The 18,443-nt window shown below is 37.9% G+C and overlaps 1 protein-coding gene and 1 long non-coding RNA gene across 3 annotated transcripts in view; one reads left to right on the top strand and one right to left on the bottom strand.

Annotated features, from left to right (window-relative positions):
• Positions 1-964: 964 nt before the first annotated feature.
• LOC130549511 (uncharacterized) lies at positions 965-4,917 on the top strand. Of its 2 annotated transcripts, XR_008962209.1 has the most exons (5): positions 965-1,065; positions 1,390-1,451; positions 1,553-1,603; positions 1,885-1,973; positions 2,770-4,917. It is a non-coding gene; the product is annotated as an uncharacterized LOC130549511 (long non-coding RNA). The 2 variants fall into 2 exon arrangements; XR_008962210.1 differs by lacking the exon at positions 1,390-1,451 and having other exon boundaries at positions 971-1,065.
• Positions 4,918-7,413: 2,496 nt separating this feature from the next.
• The window catches only part of rab21 (RAB21, member RAS oncogene family), a 39,908-nt gene continuing 28,878 nt past the window's right edge, over positions 7,414-18,443 (bottom strand). The window contains exons 2-7 of the mRNA XM_057326749.1: positions 15,840-15,899; positions 15,310-15,417; positions 15,098-15,161; positions 14,640-14,694; positions 10,242-10,330; positions 7,414-8,445 (exon numbers count right to left, since the gene is read on the bottom strand). Coding sequence (XP_057182732.1) covers positions 8,303-8,445; positions 10,242-10,330; positions 14,640-14,694; positions 15,098-15,161; positions 15,310-15,417; positions 15,840-15,899 — 519 coding nt within the window. The 3' untranslated portion in view covers positions 7,414-8,302. The remainder of the gene's footprint in view (positions 8,446-10,241; positions 10,331-14,639; positions 14,695-15,097; positions 15,162-15,309; positions 15,418-15,839; positions 15,900-18,443) is intronic.

The following is an 18,443-nucleotide window of genomic DNA, read 5'->3' as shown; positions in this document are numbered from 1 at the left end:
GCTGTGTATACCTGTCCCGTGTGCTTATACCGTTGTGAGTATTCACTTTGCCGTGTTTTTTTGGGGGGGTTTTCCTGCCCCTGGACGTTGTGTTGTGTCGTGTTTTGTTTGGTTTTGTTTTTACCCACCGAGGGAGGTGTTTGGTTTCTAGTTTAGTGTTTTAGTTCGTTCCTGTTTTTGACACCCCCTCGTGGGTTTTGATTTTGTTCTTCGTTTGTAAATAAAATATTTCTGTTAACCCCTTCATCACTGCCTGCCTGCATCTGGGTTCTTCAGCCACGCCCGAGCGTTACCTATATCAGGATAAGTTAGCAACGACAATGATAAGTAATGATAATAAAATACACTAATATTAGAGCGAAGTGTAAGTGCAGGGATACAAACAAACCGCCGGCAGCAATGCCTAAAAAATACCCTGTTGTGAATTGGTTGTGAGAGGACGTCCTCTAGTGACGTCCTTTACGCGTGCATTTTTAGTCCATCATGACCCTCTGTAAAATTCTTATGAAATATGCAAAGGCAATTGTGCTTTCACCTTGAATAATACGGCAATGATTCATTTGAGTGCCCCAATTAGTTTTAAAAATGTTGTGAATAGATGTCCACTGACGTCCTTTACATGTCACGCAACACCCATTGTAAAAAGCAGGAAAACATTTTTTAAACACACAATCATTTGAATTCATCTAAGTTAGTTTAATGACAAATTATATTTGCAAAGTGCCCTGTGTGGTCAAGTGATTACAAAGCTACTGCATTGTAGTCATTATTCGAGACGTTTTCTTTAGGCCTACATTACAATTTATATTAAGTTATGCATATACATATACATCAGATATAATGTTATAAATATTTCCTTTCACAATTTAAAGTGGATGATTGCCCAAACTGATTTTGTAACATTTTTTTAAGATTTTGTAACAAATCTCGCGATTTTTCAAAATCCCGCGATCTCGTGATAGAGCGATGACGCATTTCCATTTCAGTATGGCCATTGTGGAGGAGGACTTGAGAATGGCAGTTTGGTTTTCGAAAAGTGACCGAGTATTACAAAACTACTGTTGGGTAAGTACATTTTGTATTGTTTTATGTGGTTGAGTTTTACTTGTTGGACACAAAGGAACCTTAAGAAATGATGCGCACATTATCAACTGACATGTAGTTTGAGTTTGGCTAAAATTAGCTAGCAGGCTAAAAGGTAGTAGGGTTAAAGTTAGGCTTTACCCTAAAAGGTTGTTTCTACACTTGAGTTGTGCTATTTTATGCTTCTTGCTGGGAAATTGATAGCAACATCATCAAGCCCCCAAACCGTGTGTTGGCTGAGTTTTGTGTCAATGCCTAAAAGCCATTACAATTAACATTAAGTTGAGCAATTTTATGCAACTACAGGAACAATGTGTAAATAGATCAGGAGTTCCCAACCTTCTTCCTTAAGGACATCCTGCCTAATGGTTTGTAAACAAAAAATGTGACAGCAAGTGTTTACATTCAGTTTATAAGTATTCATGTGTCCAGGTGTGTGTACAGATTAATGAACAGATTCTTCTTTCAGGAATTCCAAAGGAAGATTTTCCATGCTGTTCGGTTTGAAAGATGAACTTCAGTGAGTAGCTGTCAGTCTGGAACATGGCAAGTCTGCAATCTTCTATTAAGAGACTGGATTGTAACAAAGAATGTGTGTGTGTGCGTGTGTGTGTGTGTGTGTGTGTGTGTGTGTGTGTGTGTGTGCACATGTTAGTTTGTGTTTGTTTGTTTCTCTCTCTGTATATATACATATATACGTATTTGGGTAGTTAAAAAATGAACCATACTAGTGACTGCAACAAATCTGAAAACACTGTAATTTTTCTGAGGTGAAGTAATCCTGATTCATTTCTTTTACAGAATCATGTTAAATGCCTTAATGGTGAAATTCAGAATGAGGGGTGGTGGTCAATTAGAAAAGAAGCCATTCAAAGCTATACTTTGTTAAGGTAATTTTGGCCTTATGACATTGCAAAAATCTCCTGTTCCTTCCTTGTCCATTATTTATTTATTCATTATACACGTCTTCACCACAAAATTTCAAGTGCTATTAGATTATTAATGATAATCTTAAAACTATAATTTACCTTATTAGTAAGTTTATTTATTTTTATTTAGCCTTGTTGTGCAAGCTCTGTGGAGCTTGTGCAGAGGCAGCAGCTTTTGCCAGAGGGGAACTGGAATCCCCTGGTTGGGCCTGGGTTCTCCTGAGTTTTTTTTTCTCGATTAGAGTTTTGGGTTCCTCGCCAAAGTTTGCATACTGTTCTTTTGCACAATTTGCCTGGCCGGGGGTCTGCTTTGGAATTAGAATTTTAAAGTTTTACTTAATTAATATTGCATATAGGAATTTATAGTCTGTTATATTTGACCTGTGCTTCTCTCTCCTTTATCTTAAATGTTTTCTCTCACTGTGCGTGTGTGCGTGCGTGCATGCGTGTCTGTGTGTGTGTGTACTTGTTTGTGTATGTGTGTGCATGCGTGCTCGTCTGTGTGTGTGTGTGTCTATGTCTATGTGTGTTAGTACGTGTGCATATTGTGTGTGTGGAGTGTTTTGTATGTGGGTATGTCTGTCCTCTGTGTTTTCACCTTTTTCTTGTTTTTACAGGTACAACTTTAATTGTTTTGCTTATAGTCAATATGTCTTATGTACAGCTGCTTTGTAACAATGAAAATTGTAAAAAGCGCTATATAAATAAAGTTGAGTTATGTAATTTACTTTTTTTTCTATTTATGGCTGTGGTTTAGGCGGATGGACACAGCATGGGCTGCCAGATGACCTTGTAACAATGCGACACACACCCAGGTCTGATCAACCTGCGGTGGGCCTCCCTTGGCTGAGGGTGTCTTGTGATAAAGGGCCGAAACACCCAATGAGGCTAAGGTGCACAAGTGACGATGTGTCGAATTGATGGGAACCACACAAAGGGCATTATCAGCAGCACCTCACCAAAAGGCATCCTTCACCCACACTGTCAGAAAAAATTTGCCAAATTTGTACCTTTAGGGGTACAATGGCTTGTCACTGGGGAAGTACCCGCAAAGGTACACATATTGTACCTTTCCACATGGAAACCCAGACAGCAAGCAACCATTGAATCAATGTAAAAAATAGCTGATTTGTGAATGTTAATAGCATTGAATCAATATCACTTTTGCATCTGCAATTAATGTTGAAACAAATCACCATTATTGTGATCAGTGTTTGCTTTAGTTGGGCTCTTGACTCTTGAGTTTAATGTGAAGTTTTCTTTACTGTCTAACACATATGTTGTGGCAAAGAACCATTATTGTGATCAGTGTGTAGCGGTTTTAGCTGCATGTTAAAATAATGATGAGCTAAGCTCACCAAATATGGTTCTCCACCAGATCTATCAAGATCACATCCATGAAATTAGTCATTTAAAACATCAATTTCAGTTAAGGAATTAGTCACGCTCACTGAGCGAGAGGAGAGAAAATTCATAAGAGAGCAGCGTATAATTGAAAGCGCACGTCCAGTTTTGTGCATGAGCAAAGGAAATCGGCGTGCAAGCGGAGAGATTCGCGCGCTCGTATTATAAGAATGCGCTCTCGCCTTGTAATAATGCGCTCGCGACATTTGTCATTAAAATAACGCCATACGCGTCACATTTTAACAGATGAGAGCATTCATACCGCACGCGTAAGCAGCGCGTGCTCGCGGAGCAAAGTATGGAAAGTATGGAAAGCCGTTTGGGTCATATTTCGCCATCAACCAGACGCCTGGTGTTCAGAAGACGCCTGGTTTTACAGCGTTTAAGACTTACAGACGCCGTAAAGTATGGCCGTTTTCGCCATCGAAACGGCGTTAATAACGGCGTTTTTAAGAGCAATTTGAAACGCCGTTCAGACTTCCATAGTACGCCGTGACCCAGCCAACATTTTTTTGTGGGGCCAATGTAGGCCCCATATGGACTTGAGGCATGGGCCCCAAGTGGGTTTGTCCACGGGTTCCATGTCGGCCCTACTGTATGTGAATTAGCCCATATGAATCCTACGTAGAATCTGAGTGGGGCCCATGTGGGACCCCAGTGGGCAACATGCATAAGGCCCATATTGGTCCCACCTTATAAAGCCCATGTGGATTACTCTCTGGTAACATTACGCTGAGAACCCTCAAAGGCTTTTCATTTATAATTAGCGCTACACGAACCAGAAATATAACGCAAACAAAGCAAATGCAACAAATCTGTGTTATATGATGTACATTGTCAGTAAAAAACAAGGTTCTTGAAGAACACATTAACGTATTTAAAATGTAATGAGAACTAGCATTCTAGCACTACACAGGCTGCAGACAATGATAACGCGGGCTGCATAAATCTGGTCTCAGAACAGATTACAATTTATGTCCTAACGTTACATCGTTTCTGACATCAGCCTTTTGAGCTTTACACGTCTGAGGAATTAAAAAGAATGGCATTAAATATAGTAAATTTGTGTCACTCGTCATAGGCTGTGGTAAAGTCAATTCAATTTTACCTCAGGTGGAAAAATGGCAGGTACACGCAGGCTTACAAAATGCAAAGGAAAATAACGGTCAAAACAGGGTTCCCGGTGCTTGATAACACGGATATCAAAACCACGCTTAAGAAAATATGAATTTTACCTTCTTATTTTTTATTTTTCCAGTCCCGACTCGACAAAGTTACTGCTTGGTGGAGTTGTATTCTTCGCTCCTTTTGAATTGTTTTATTGGGTCATGTTTTTAAATGTCGGAACACTACCCTGTTGCTGACAACTGATTAAATGACAAGAAACGATTATTAACAAGCCAACCGGTGTAAGGCCTTAATGCATGTAACAGCTGCGAGCAGTCTGCTTACTGTACACTGTTGCAAGTATGATTTTATTGATTAAAAATGATTTCCCATACGAATGCGTTTGTTTTTCTATTTACATATAGACTGCAATGCTGCATGCATTCAGTATAAAACGCTATAAGCTTTTGACGATAAAAAATCTAAAAATGATGGAGACTGTTCACACACAGAAACAATAAGGGAAATGCTGACAAAAAAAACTATTGTTGCGTTATTATTATATAGATTTTTTAGGTGACAAAAACGGCATTTTAAAGGAAAATATAGCCCTGTTTTTATAACTTATTTATTTGTAAATACAGAACAACAAGCAGCAAAGGTGCAATTAGAACGAAACGTTTTTCCCTTCATGATAAAAGGATAGCCCCTATACGTCGTCACAACGTAACTGTGTTAGCTGGGTAAATGTTTAAAAATGCATTACCCAGGAATGCTAATATGTTGTTACTTGTTCCGTGAGAAAATAAATGTTTTTTTTCTACATCATGTAAATGTAATGCAGGTGCGGTTCGGGTCGCGGCATTTTTGTCAAACGGGTAGGGTCGGGTACGGAATTAGATTAGTGCTGCTGTCGGATGTCGGGTGTTCTTTTAATTGCTGCGGGTTTATCAAACATGACCCGTGCAGGACTCTCAAAGTCCGTTCACGGAACCGTTTTTTCACAGAAACGGCAGTTCAGGGATCCTCAACGTCTCTGGGTGGAGAACAGGTGGGCAAAGCTTCTGATAAAGTGGGCAAAGCCCACCCTGCCCCGTGGAGCCGGGCCTGTCTGTGAAAAACAAACGGCGCGTCAATGTTCGTTAATGTCGGATTCGCGACGTAATGACTCATTCGAACCTATTCGTTTTGTTGAAACAACTCGTATATCAAACACTGAAAACATATCACTCAAAACACATCAGAACAAGCGTGCTTAGCTAAACATTTAACAGGAGAGGTTAGTAAGATTACGTGTTTAAAGTTTATTTATGACAATGTGTAGTAAAGGTCATATGTACTAAAGTTCATATATAATAATTAAGTTCTCAGTTACTTTTGCATTTTGAGCTAGCTAATTTTACTTAATTTTATGTGGTAAAAATAAAGGCGGCCTGCAGTGGCAAAATTAGGCTACAGCTTTTTTCAAAGAGGGCAATAAAGGAGGATTGTGAAGAGTGACAGGTTATATTTGTGTCAGATCATTTTATAGCCAATATATAACTTGAATATAAAACTAAATAAAAACTGAATAAAACAACAAATACAACGTTTCTTTGCATTTATTGGGCTCGCAAGTGTTAAAGCACAAATATGAAGTGCCCATAGCAGACTATTTTAAAAGACAGAGTGACAAATTAACAGAACGATTTATCAACTGAGGTCATTATGCAAGGTCTTTTTATAGATTACTATAAAAAAGGGTGCAACCAAATTGTAAGCTGGTGCGACCTACTGAGAAAGTGGGTTGCACCAGACCAGTGGGAAAATTAGTCTAGAGCCATGGCATAATGTGTTCTTAATATGCATACATATTGTTATTTAATATTTCTCTATAATACAGAAGCTGTGTTGTTCAGCTTTACAGAGCCCAGATCAATATAAATCTACAACAAAACATCAGAGGCTTAATACCTTAAGTAAGAAAATGTAGGCTACTGCATTAAAAAAATATTCTTGAATAGCTGGCTTAATAGAAAATAAATAAGCAATCATGTGAATAAGAAACTATTAGAATTTTATCAAAACATACATCAAAAAGTTATCCGTCATGTTTACATATATGTCTGACATACACGACACATCCTCCTCCGTTCAGTGATTGGGCGTACGCAAGGATTCCTGGGTAGGTAACTTCAGTGGAGTCTGCATCAATGAGAGCACAAAGGAGGCGTTCGCGAGCAGACTTCTGAGCGCTAAATAGACACATGGGACACCTACGGACTCGTAGACTTGGCGAGCATACGCAATTTAAATATCGAGACAGCAAATCCACATGAAGTACGCCATTTGGGACAGGGCCCAAGTCTAAAGAAAGTCAATAGAGAAGTTTGGATTGTGTGCCCCGGTGTGGGCGTATACTAAATGCGCTCTGTCTCCATGACGCATTGTACTGTCTCTGTCGTTGAAGAGATGCAGGAAAGACCAATCGTGGCCGTTTTACCGAGTTGTACATTAGTATGTAAACCATATCTATGATGTTAACAACATCCTATTATTCGTGCACAGTTTTTAAGTATACAGGATATGTTTGCTTTTTTCTTCTTTGTGCTAAATACATATGCTACTAAAATAGTAATACTAAGTATAATTTAAAATCGCCTGGTAGCAACAAAATATGTATTTCTAGAAATATCAGCCAACCTGTTTCACAATTTTAACTTGAAATATACATGTACATTTTACATTTTGTTAGGGACTTTTATTTTGGTGCATTTTATTAAAAAATATATGCCAGTTATTTCTCAAACAGTAGAAATAATTTAAAATCACTTTATAAAATGGACATAGCATAGATTTATTTTTCCATAACACAACCTAAAAAAAACAATGATAATAGGAGACAAAGGGGAAGGGTAACTCTAGACGTTTTTATTTAAAGGCACAGTAGGCTTACAGCTGCACCTCAGTGTTTACAGGTGATGTGTTGTGGAAAACTATTAGTAGTTTTCAAAAAACATCCAAATGTTCAGGGCTTGGGGAAAAACTATTAACATTCATTGTAAAAATGGCAGTTAAAAAAACACAAATTCAGTAAATGTGTGTTTACCAGAGCATATATTCATTATACATTCATGCAACATGAATATTGAACACTTTTTTTGACACGTGTTGCGCTGAAAAAGTACACATCATCTGAGTAATTTTTAATTTTGCAAGCAAACAAGATAAGATTTTAATTTCAAATCTTGATGGCAAATCAGCCTGTAAGAGAAGACAAAATCTACAAGGAGGATGTTTTTTAGTTCTTTAAAGATCGATAGACCTGAACGACAGAAAAAAAAGAGACTTAATGACACAAGCCTATGGAACACTGGAAGAACAGAGGTCTTTGGAAGTGAAGATGTCTGATATAACTTGTAAATAAGTTATTAAATAATATTTTTCCGTGGACGTAAAATAAAATTAAGCCTTTAAAGATTCTACATGCACAACACCATGCCAAAAGAAACAGCTAATGTATCAGACAGCTATGGAAATCAGTTGGCCGTTTGGTACCTATTTATATTAATTTGTATATTAAAGTGAATATCATCAGTGTGGATCAATCTGGCATTTACATCCCTAAACACTGCAGTGCCCTGGGAGCCAGTGGCGTTTTAATCAACCGTTTCGATAAAAAAACACTGTTAAAGAAATGATTTGATAGAGCTGTAGAGCAGTAGCAGATGGGTGTAGCTGTGGGGAGCGGCAGTTATCACGTGAAAGGGCGTTTTCAGTCCCGGTTATGGTGGATGTGATTAGCCGGATGAACAGCAGCCTCCAGCGGATGTTGCAGTCTGGGGTTCGTCATCGACAATCTGTACGCCTCTCCGCGCTGTGCTTGTGTGGCTCGTGCCATTACCACGCGATCTTTCGTCTGCTTGAGCGCTCTCCATCATGCCTACGGATGCCAATGAGGTAGACAAACACTCATACATACATTGGACAATTCAAGACAAATACAGGTTGTATGGGTAGCTCGATTTGTTTATATGTTTTATCCACTTTCAAAAAAAATAATTTTACTTTTTGTTCAACCCTGTTGTGCTGTTATTATACACCTGGCTTTCAGACATCATATTCGTAGGAGTGACATCATTAAACGTCTTTACTATTGACAGTTTATTTGGAAAATGATGTCCACAATTTTATTGTGACATAAATATAATGTTGTTTTCTCACCAAATCTAGATGTAGACATTGATCATGTGTTGAATTTTACATTTGGGGTGCATAGCCCATGCCCCATAACACATTGTCACGTGACCATCATGTGACACCTGAGTGACATTTACCAGTTATTTTTATTAATACTAATGGTTTTATTTTCAATTTTGTGTAAAGTAGAACTGAACATCAAAAATGATTTGATATGTACACAGTATACATGCAGTAGTATATGAAAAAATAGTATATAGTGTGCTATTCAGTGCATAGCCTTTGAAAAAAGGACTTGACTGTCTACTGCAGACCTGCCAACCTTGGAATATTTTTTTGAATACCATCAGCCGAAGAGACAGAACACAGGTTTTTAACATATAACATATTGGTTGTGAAAAATGCATCAGTCACATTTTTGAAAATAACTTTTCTTATTAAACACATGTATTTAAATTTAGGAAACATTTGTGTATATTGTGTGTGTAAATAATCTTCAGTGAGATACCCTTGATGTATATCAATCACATTTACTTGCAGTGGCACTTGCTCTTGACTGCTTTGTTTCATAGGTCGCTGATTTGGCCTTTCTGAGCAGAGCATCAGCAAAGTTTTCCATGTGGCAGTTAGTCCCCATTACAGCCACGCGCACGCACACGCACAAACAAACACCTCTTGGTAACTTTCTATGCTGCACACATGCACTTACATTTTTTGCCAGCCTGCCATAATCTACTTTACTTATTTATTCACGTTTATAATTATTAATCTCAAAAGTTTGCATATGACATTTTATTTTATTGACAATTATCGAGAGCTCGATTTTGCAGAGCGCATTCAATCCGCTCCGCTGTCACGCGGATTCGCTTTACTGAAAGCGGCACGCCGTTTTTATGTGACCATAACTTGATGCTCTCTCGCAGATATAAGTGCACGTTATTGAGTGTGAGAATCCACCAGCGCAATCGGCGCCTATGGTACTTGGTAAAATCACGGTAACTTTTCGTGAGCGCTCATTTATAAATCAGAAATAATGTTAGCGCATCTTGCGGGCAAGTGCACGTTATCAAATGAGCCCGCGAGATCATCGACTGCATAGGATTAAGCTAATTCAATATTTCAACTTTCCACATCCACCCGATCCGTTTACCTTAGAGCTCAGAAGATGTCTTGACTCTTCGTTTAAAACAATGCGTCAGAACGTGTGGGTGGAAGGGGATCACGCGGGATTTTGTGGTTCTGCCGATTTGCTGACTCTTGTTATTGATTGATAGGCCATAGGACGTGTCAATCATCGCAGCTTTCCATTTGGGGGAAGAACTCAGTGCTATGATTGGACATATTCTTCTTTTTTCTGTTGCTTGTTTTGAGTACTGCACGCAGCAGAGGCGTCATCAGGTTTTTGCATAGTTTAGAGTGACAAATCGTACCAGCGTATTTTGAGGTCAAAATGCGTACCGGCTACGTAAAATGAATACAGGTTGGCAGGTCTGCTACTGTGGTATTATATGAAATTGACAGTATATGAAAGAAACATACGTTTACACAGGTCCAGAAACAGCTCCTCGATTCCTTTGTTTAATTTGGCTGATGTGTGATAGTGTTTTGCACCAACAGACTCTGCATACCTAGAAAAGGCAAAAAAGAATGAAAAGTTTGAGAATCCTGCACCATGTTTCACATTATGGATTGCTAAAATTAGTTGTACTGAAGGTGATTGAGAAAAGTGGGCAAAACATCTTATTTATCATCTAATAGAGTATTTTTAATACAAAAAGCAAGCTGATATGTAATATTTCTAATATAATATTTCTAGACATTTCTGACCTATTGTAACAATGGAAAATTCCCAATTACTGCTTATATTTAGTCTCGAATTAACTATTGTTTAAAAAAAGACGTTTCTACTTAGTGGTTTTGTAACACAGCTGTAAGGGCTACAACAATAATACTGCACACATACTGTATATCTCGTGTGGATTGTTGTTCACGTGACTTGTGTATCATGTGACCAGTCCATCTATACAACATGTGATCATCATACTAGTCAATGATACACAAACGATCGCGCACACAGATACTGAGCTGCTCACTGTGTTAAGAGATGTAACGGTGTGAAAATTTCAGATCACGGTTATAGTGAACAACATATCACGGTTATCAGTATTGCCACAGTTTTATTAGCATGTTCTGGGATTGTCAAAAAAAAAGTCCAGATGTAAACCAAATTTAATAATGAGTTTACCTGTAAATGTACTTTTGTTTGATTTACATCAAATAAAAAACATTAATATAAGTCATGGCATGTTGGGGGCATGAGGTAAAAGTTTCCTAGTTCAGATTAAACAACCTGAAGTAAATCAGTTTTTCATAAAAACACAACACAATTCAGCAAATCATCTGTCTGTAGGGCTGTCACGATTATTAAATAATCGTCTCATCGTGATTGTTTGACCTCATTGAGATGGTTTCAGATCATCGCAATTATTGCACATCTCTATAGAAGACACTAGGGGGAGCTGTAGTGCATCTGCATATTGCATATTTTATTGTATATATTGTAACTAAAGCATGGTAATACTTGTAAAATGTACCACCACAACACAATCACTTTAAAAAAAACTAAAGCATATACCATAAAAATAACCTGCACTACAATTTAATATTATTTCAGTGTGAAAACCAGTTTACCAAAATCTCATTAATATAGAAGTAAACCTTTATTGTAGTCTTGCAAGTGAGAAAAAAACAGACTAGAAGCTTTTCTATGACTGATAGCATTTTAATGGTGGCTTCAATTCTCTCCTGATCAAGTTACTTAATTTACAAGTATTTGGCGGTTGTATTATTGACAGGTAAAACCCTAAACCTTAAAGCGGCAGTCCGTAGGATTGGCCTCTTTGTCGCCATCTCAGTTTGTAATTGCTACTGCAGGTGATGTGCGGAAGTATTTCTTTACGAGAGTTGTGATTCGGCACTGCTCAACTGCGCGGATGAGTCTGATGTTTTGAGTCGTGGCCTGTGACACTGGTGGTCACTGTACATCAGTAGCGCATAATAAACACAGATAACATTGCAGATGATATAACACGAAACAAATAAGAACATAAACAGACACAAATAGCGCAAATGGAGCTGCCAACACTGCCGTTTTGACTGGGAGTCTCCAGTTTTGTTATTTCTCATGGAAACTCCCGTAACGCGAACTGGACAGAAGATCCCCGAACGCGGGTCTCAAATGCTGACAGGCACGGTCATAAATCATTATACACCATACAACTATACTATATGCAAAGCCTTCATATCCGGGATATAAGTCCGTAAATTTAAGTAAAATCACAGGCTTCACTTGTCCGTGCTAATTCGCGCCACATGAAATACAGATGTGGTGAGGTAATTTCTAAATCACACGAGGTCCCCAGATAATACTAATCCCGGGCGAATAGGGCTTAAATTACATTTATCATAATGAACATAAAGAGAGAAAGAACAACCGATGAAACTGTACCCGTCTGTATTAACACAACAAGTGCGCTACGGTTTTTGTGTTATTTATTGAAATGTCTTACCTGTTCAGAAAAAATAAAGCGATGTCTGCATCCGTTTACAATCCTTTCAGATCACGGAGTTCACGCCACCTTTGAAATGCCTTGCCAAAATAAATTCTTGTTTTCGCACGAGTCCGATCACATTTCCTGTTTCTTTGTAAACTGTCATCAGTTCATTCTTTCTTGTTTTTCACAAATGATGAATCACCAGATGTCAACACTGCTTGGCGTTTAAAAGTAAAAGTACTAAACGCCGCCATAAATAATACTAAACGTTTTATGAAATCCTACCCAGCAGTTGTGAGTACATGCTACAAACCGCCTGTCACTCGCATCCACACGCGGGCTAGCAGCCGGATCCTCTTCGTTCTGTCTACGAATGTGACGAAATGACACATAGACGAAAGACACCATATAAGGATCTCCGGAAAAGACGACCCGACAGGGCAAATTACAAACCATTATTACAAGCTTTCCGTGGTGAATCCAGCAAGGGTAATGACACAGTTTTAAACACCGTTCTTTCATGTACTTGCTCAATAATTGGTTTTAGCTCATTTTTACTCAAAAGAACTTGCGGACTGCCGCTTTAAGTATGATGACCCAATTTTTTCCTATGTATTTCCAAGAAAAATAACAATCTTTATATTCAGAACAATATGATCGTTTCAAAGCTGAATAAAAAATGTATGAGAATTAAAAGTCAAAGCTCTAAAACAGACAATTAATCATCATAATCGCAATGATTTATTAGACAATTAATCGTCAGCCAAATTTCATAATCGTGACAGCCCTATCTGTCTGCGTGTGTTGTGAGTAAATGGGTGTACTTTAGGACCCAGGAGAAAGCAGCATGACATCCGTGCTCATAATAGCGCTCAAAGCAGAAGAAACAAGCTGAATGGAGTGTCAAACTCATCATATCACATCATTTGATGAATAATGAATAGAAATGATGGGTCTGTATAAAGAAATATAAAGTAAACGTGCGTCAGTATATCTACATTTACACAAATGTGCACATTTTTGGATTAAAGTCCTAATTAGTGAAGCACTGTCATCACAAACTCACAGGAGCAGACGTGAATAAATAGGTATGCGTCACTTTATTTTGTTCCAAATGTCAATACTCCTGATTTACTCTCCTGACATAAATTAACTTACACAGCTCATTTGAATGCATGATTCTGATTGGCCAGTCGCAACATTCCAAGGGTTGTTATTTTCAAATAACAACCACTCAAAACTAATAACACCCTGTAACCCGGATGCAGCAAATCATTTTGAGAGAGGCAGTTTAATATTACACAAAAATGTATTATAAATATGTCTTCTTTTAATAACATATATGATATTATATTTACAAATGATTAAACCAATTTGCCTGTTCGTGACATTTGAACATCGTTTCTTACTTTAAAACTGAAACTAAACGGCTTTTCCCGTGGAAGGTCTGCATTCGGTAAAAATGAGCTAATAAAATATTTCAAATTCACATTTTATGTCCAGTTTTTTTCTCATGTCTGCATTCTGCAAGTAGCCTTGTAATAAGAGGGATAATGTACAAGCAGCCGGCTTTTATCGCGAAATAAGCCCCTTCAGTGTGATACAAGACTGCCTGATCACACTGTCAGGGCTAATTTCTGCGATACCAACCGGCTGCCTGGGCCCGGTTGCATAAAGCACCTTAAGTGTAATTTTCCCTTAAGTGTGTCCTTAAGTATACCTTAAGTTTTACTTAAGTTATTCTCCTATTGTCTTTGGTAAAGGAAAATCACCCCTTAATTTTTTAATTTAATTTAATTCAATTTTTTGTCAAGTATGGTGACCCATACCCGAAATGTGACTCTGCATTTAACCCATCCAGAGAGTAGTGAACACACGCACAGCAAGTGGTGAACACACGTACCCCCGGAGCAGTGGGCAGCTATCACTGCAGCACCCGGGGAGCAAGTAGGGGTAAGGTGCCTTGCTCAAGGGCACCTCAGTCGTTACCCGCCGGCCCTGGGGATCGAACCAGCAACCTTCTGGTCACGAGTCTGACTCTCTAACCATTAGACCACGACTGCCTTAAGTGTCATACTTAGGGAAAAACTTAAGGTGCTTTATGCAACCGGGCCCTGTACATTATCCCTTATAAAACCCACGTTTCATGCTGCATCTACATTATACTCTTGATAACTTTGTTTGATGCTGGACAGGCTTTTTCAAGCCGTAACACTTGTACGGTGTAACGATAATTAAAATATGACGCGATAATACTAACCGTTGGACCGTATTATCACGGTAAACCATTAAGTCTGTGTTAAGTATTTATTTCACACTTATCACTCAACCAAGTTGTTGTTGAAAAACATCACACTCTATAAGAGATAAAAGATAAACATACCCCTCAGCTTCCTCTACTGAAACATGCCTTTCCTTTTCCAGGTCAATTTTATTTCCTATTTAGAAAAAACAATGAACAAGAAATTAATATCAAGCTATAGTCATAATCAGGGCGACACACAATCTGTACAGCATTTTCAAGCCAACATAAATGGAAAAATTGATATCCAACGATATACTACACTTTTAGGATCTTCTTTAGGATTTTATTACAAGTGGTTATATTTCATATTGTTTACGTATTTAACTTTTCCAAGGCTACAATATATATATATATATTCAGGTTTAAGTATCTTTAGAGCCATTTGTCAGGATTCTACACATTTTACATCAAAATCCACACACAAATCTAGAAAAGTGTAAGTGATCTTCAGATTCCATTTGGGCTTAAACATTTATTTTGAAAATATGACATAAAAACATGTTTAGTCTAAATGTAGACATGTAGAATGTACTCACCTACTATACATAAACATATTTCATTCCCTAACATTTTTCTTAATTCTTTTACCCAGTTTTTCACCTGTAAAATAATGAGGTAGATTAATGGAGGCTCAGAAAAGGAACCACATTAAACCAACATGAATGCAGGGGTTGATGTTGCATTCTATAACACAATATTAAAATTGACAGTTGCTTTTACTCTGTCAACCTGAGTTGACAAAGTTTACCTTCTGAAACGAATCCTCATCTGTTACATCATAGACCAAAATGGCCCCATTGGAGTCTCTGTAGTAGATGGGCCCGAGTGCATGGAAACGCTCCTGACCAGCAGTGTCCTTAAATCAAATAAAAAAAAACTTTCACACAATGGGTATAGCTTTTTGAAGTTCTTGATTTGTGTTTGCAAAAATAGTTCTCAATACGTTATCGAGTTTGTGTACTGTACAAAATTATGAAGAAATACATATCAGGCACAACTTCAAATTTAGACTGTTTTGTGTTCTAATGTAATTTATTATATAAAACCGTCAAACAACAATAATGTCAATTTCATCACGAAATTCACCTTACTGAAACATAATGTGCATATTGTGGTAGTGGAAGATACTTCATTTACATTTATTCATTCATGCTAGTAAATGCTTTTATCTGCCCATTTTTGGCTCTGACTTCTATAAACACCAGTCTGCGTCTTTGTTATTTTAAAAACAACCTTTACACAAACATTGTAAAATATTGCCAGAAAAATGTGACTCACCCATATAGCCAGATTGACTCGCTTTCCTGTGATGTTCAGCTTCTTTGTGAGAAATGAGGCCTGCACATACAAACATATATATATATTACAGACAGAAAACAAAGCATAAAGCATAACCTGTCTAACACCAGATGCGATCGCAAAAAGTGATGCATCTTTCCATTTTATTTCAAGTTTTTGTACACACCAGTCACGACAGCTATACATGACAAGCTACAATCGATTCTATGCACCGTGAAAAATTAATCAATCTGTATGCTATATGTATGTGCAGCCAACATAAATAAAAAAGAAATCAGGAAACAATTTCTTGGCAGAGGTGTGTCATGAGACACATTTTGTTCCAAAGCAGGCAGAGAAACAGTGGGAAAACAGATTTCATGACCGCAACAAACCATAAAAAATTGTTTTTTTTAAAGATGTTTTCCAGATCTTTAGCTGGCATCTTACAATTGTATCTATGCTATATGGGGAACCAGTGGCATTGCTAACTACTAGTGAATAATTATGTAATCTGTACAAGAATTCGAGATCGCTTTATAGTCCCCTTTAAAACTCTTATTATGAAAACGGCGTTAGGCTGCGTTATTTAGCGCATTCTTCAGTTCACAACAGCACAGAGTGGAGTGAACGTCATAAGCAGAGTAACGTTACAAGGTGTGTGCATTAACATGACATCTGCATCTTTGCCATTCGTTGTTATAAATGCAGCTTATAAATGCGTTCCCCCCTTGTTAACTAAGGCTAGTTTTTACCTCCAGCAAAATGAAAGCACTTCACTCCAATGACGGCATACTTTAGAACACTATCATGATGATGTTGTAGCGCACAGAAATGTGTCATTCATGAGGATGTTCTGTTTTATTTTTCTGCACCTAGTTACAGAGAGCTGACGGTAGTTTTGAGATCCACGGAAAGTAGAGGTAGACCCGACCCGAGCCCGATGGGGCCCGAAAAACGTTCGGGGCGGGTTTGTAACTAAAAAAATATATAGGCTATATACAAACAAGTTTGCGTGCCGTGGCGTGTGCTTGCGTGTTTGCTGCGTTGTGACCACAAAAAAACACAAGAGAAAACACACTTTTTGCATAAACTGTTCTGCGCACGTGCTCCCGCTCTTGTCCTCGTTGTCACGACACAGAAGGTGATAAAGCAAAATATTAGCGATGGAAAACGTATTACAGTTCCAAATGATGCAGGGAAAGCTGCACTCTGGAAGAATTATGATCTTGTCATTACTGTCAAGACTGGCCCATAGTATCCTCAGCATCCCTGCAAGTAAAGTTAGCAGCAGCAGCGAGAGGAGAGCTTTTAATCAGAGGAGGACAGCGCTTAAACCAACAGTTCCAGAGGGTTCAAAAATGATTTTTGACTTTTACACCTGTTCACCCACAGCAAAGTTTCGTTATTGGTAAGTCTGTGCTATTTCTTATTTTTTCTTGTGTGTTCACTGCTGAGGGGGCGAGGGGGCCGCCATGCCTTGATGAAACTGTGTTTGCTTGTGTTAGCTATTTAATTATCATCGCAAGCAATCATAAAATGCAGCATATTTCAACAAAGCTTGCTGTTAAACGCACTTCGGGTTCGGGCTTAAAATGTAACTGTAATGGTCGGGTCGGGTTAAACAATCTCGGGTACGGGGCAGGTTCGGGCTTTCGTTTAAAGACGACAGGCAGATAGAGTTACTGTATTTTAGACCCCCGTATGGGGTTACAGCACCTATTTTATATAGGCCTATCTGAAATCTATGTGCTAGAAAACTATCATACTAACTGTATGACTAGCAATGTGTATGTCTTGGATAGATACTGTAACTCTATTAGGTTTAAAAAGCCACATTTAAACTAAAGAAAAACATATCTGTTGCATTTATTATTTTAATATATAGTTACCTTAATGTAAGTAATCTTGTGTAAATGCAGTATAAAAACTGATGTTTGTTTTAATATTGCATATGCATGTTTGTTCAGTCAGTTGACTTACTGAAGTTTATTCTATTTGTCTTATACAGCAGCAGACTGAGGAGGATCATCAGCATCAGCAGAGAGCACACAACAGTTTCAGCAACAATTAACTTATACTTCATGTATACAAAATGGCATTGCTTTCTATACATTTATATTAACAATGAGCTTTATTAATAAAATTGTGTTTCAATTAGCATGTACCGGTGTTTTGCTTTGGTACCGAAATTGGTACAGAGAACCGTGGAATTTTACTGGTATTGGTACTGACTACTGAAATTTTGGTACCGTGACAACACTATGTATTAAAAAAAAAAAAACTGGATGAGTAACAACTTTTTATTACTGAACTCGGACAAAACGGAAGTGTTACTTATTGGACCGAAAACTGCTATAAGTAACAACCAAGAATACTGTTTAACTATTGACGGATGTTCCATAAAACCCTCGTCGTCAGCAAAGAATCTTGGCGTTCTATTCGATAGTAATCTGTCATTTGAGAGCCACGTCGCCAACACCTGTAAAATTGCGTTTTTCCATCTTAAGAATATATCTAAACTACGTCATATGCTGTCAATGTCAGATGCAGAGAAGTTAATTCATGCATTCATGACATCAAGACTAGACTACTGTAATGCAC

This window comes from Triplophysa rosa, unplaced genomic scaffold, assembly GCF_024868665.1.
Source record: "Triplophysa rosa unplaced genomic scaffold, Trosa_1v2 scaffold124_ERROPOS922197, whole genome shotgun sequence".
Classification (NCBI taxonomy): Eukaryota; Metazoa; Chordata; class Actinopteri; order Cypriniformes; family Nemacheilidae; genus Triplophysa; species Triplophysa rosa.
Note: the sequence above shows the minus strand (reverse complement) of the source record. Positions and strands in the feature narration are given on the sequence as shown.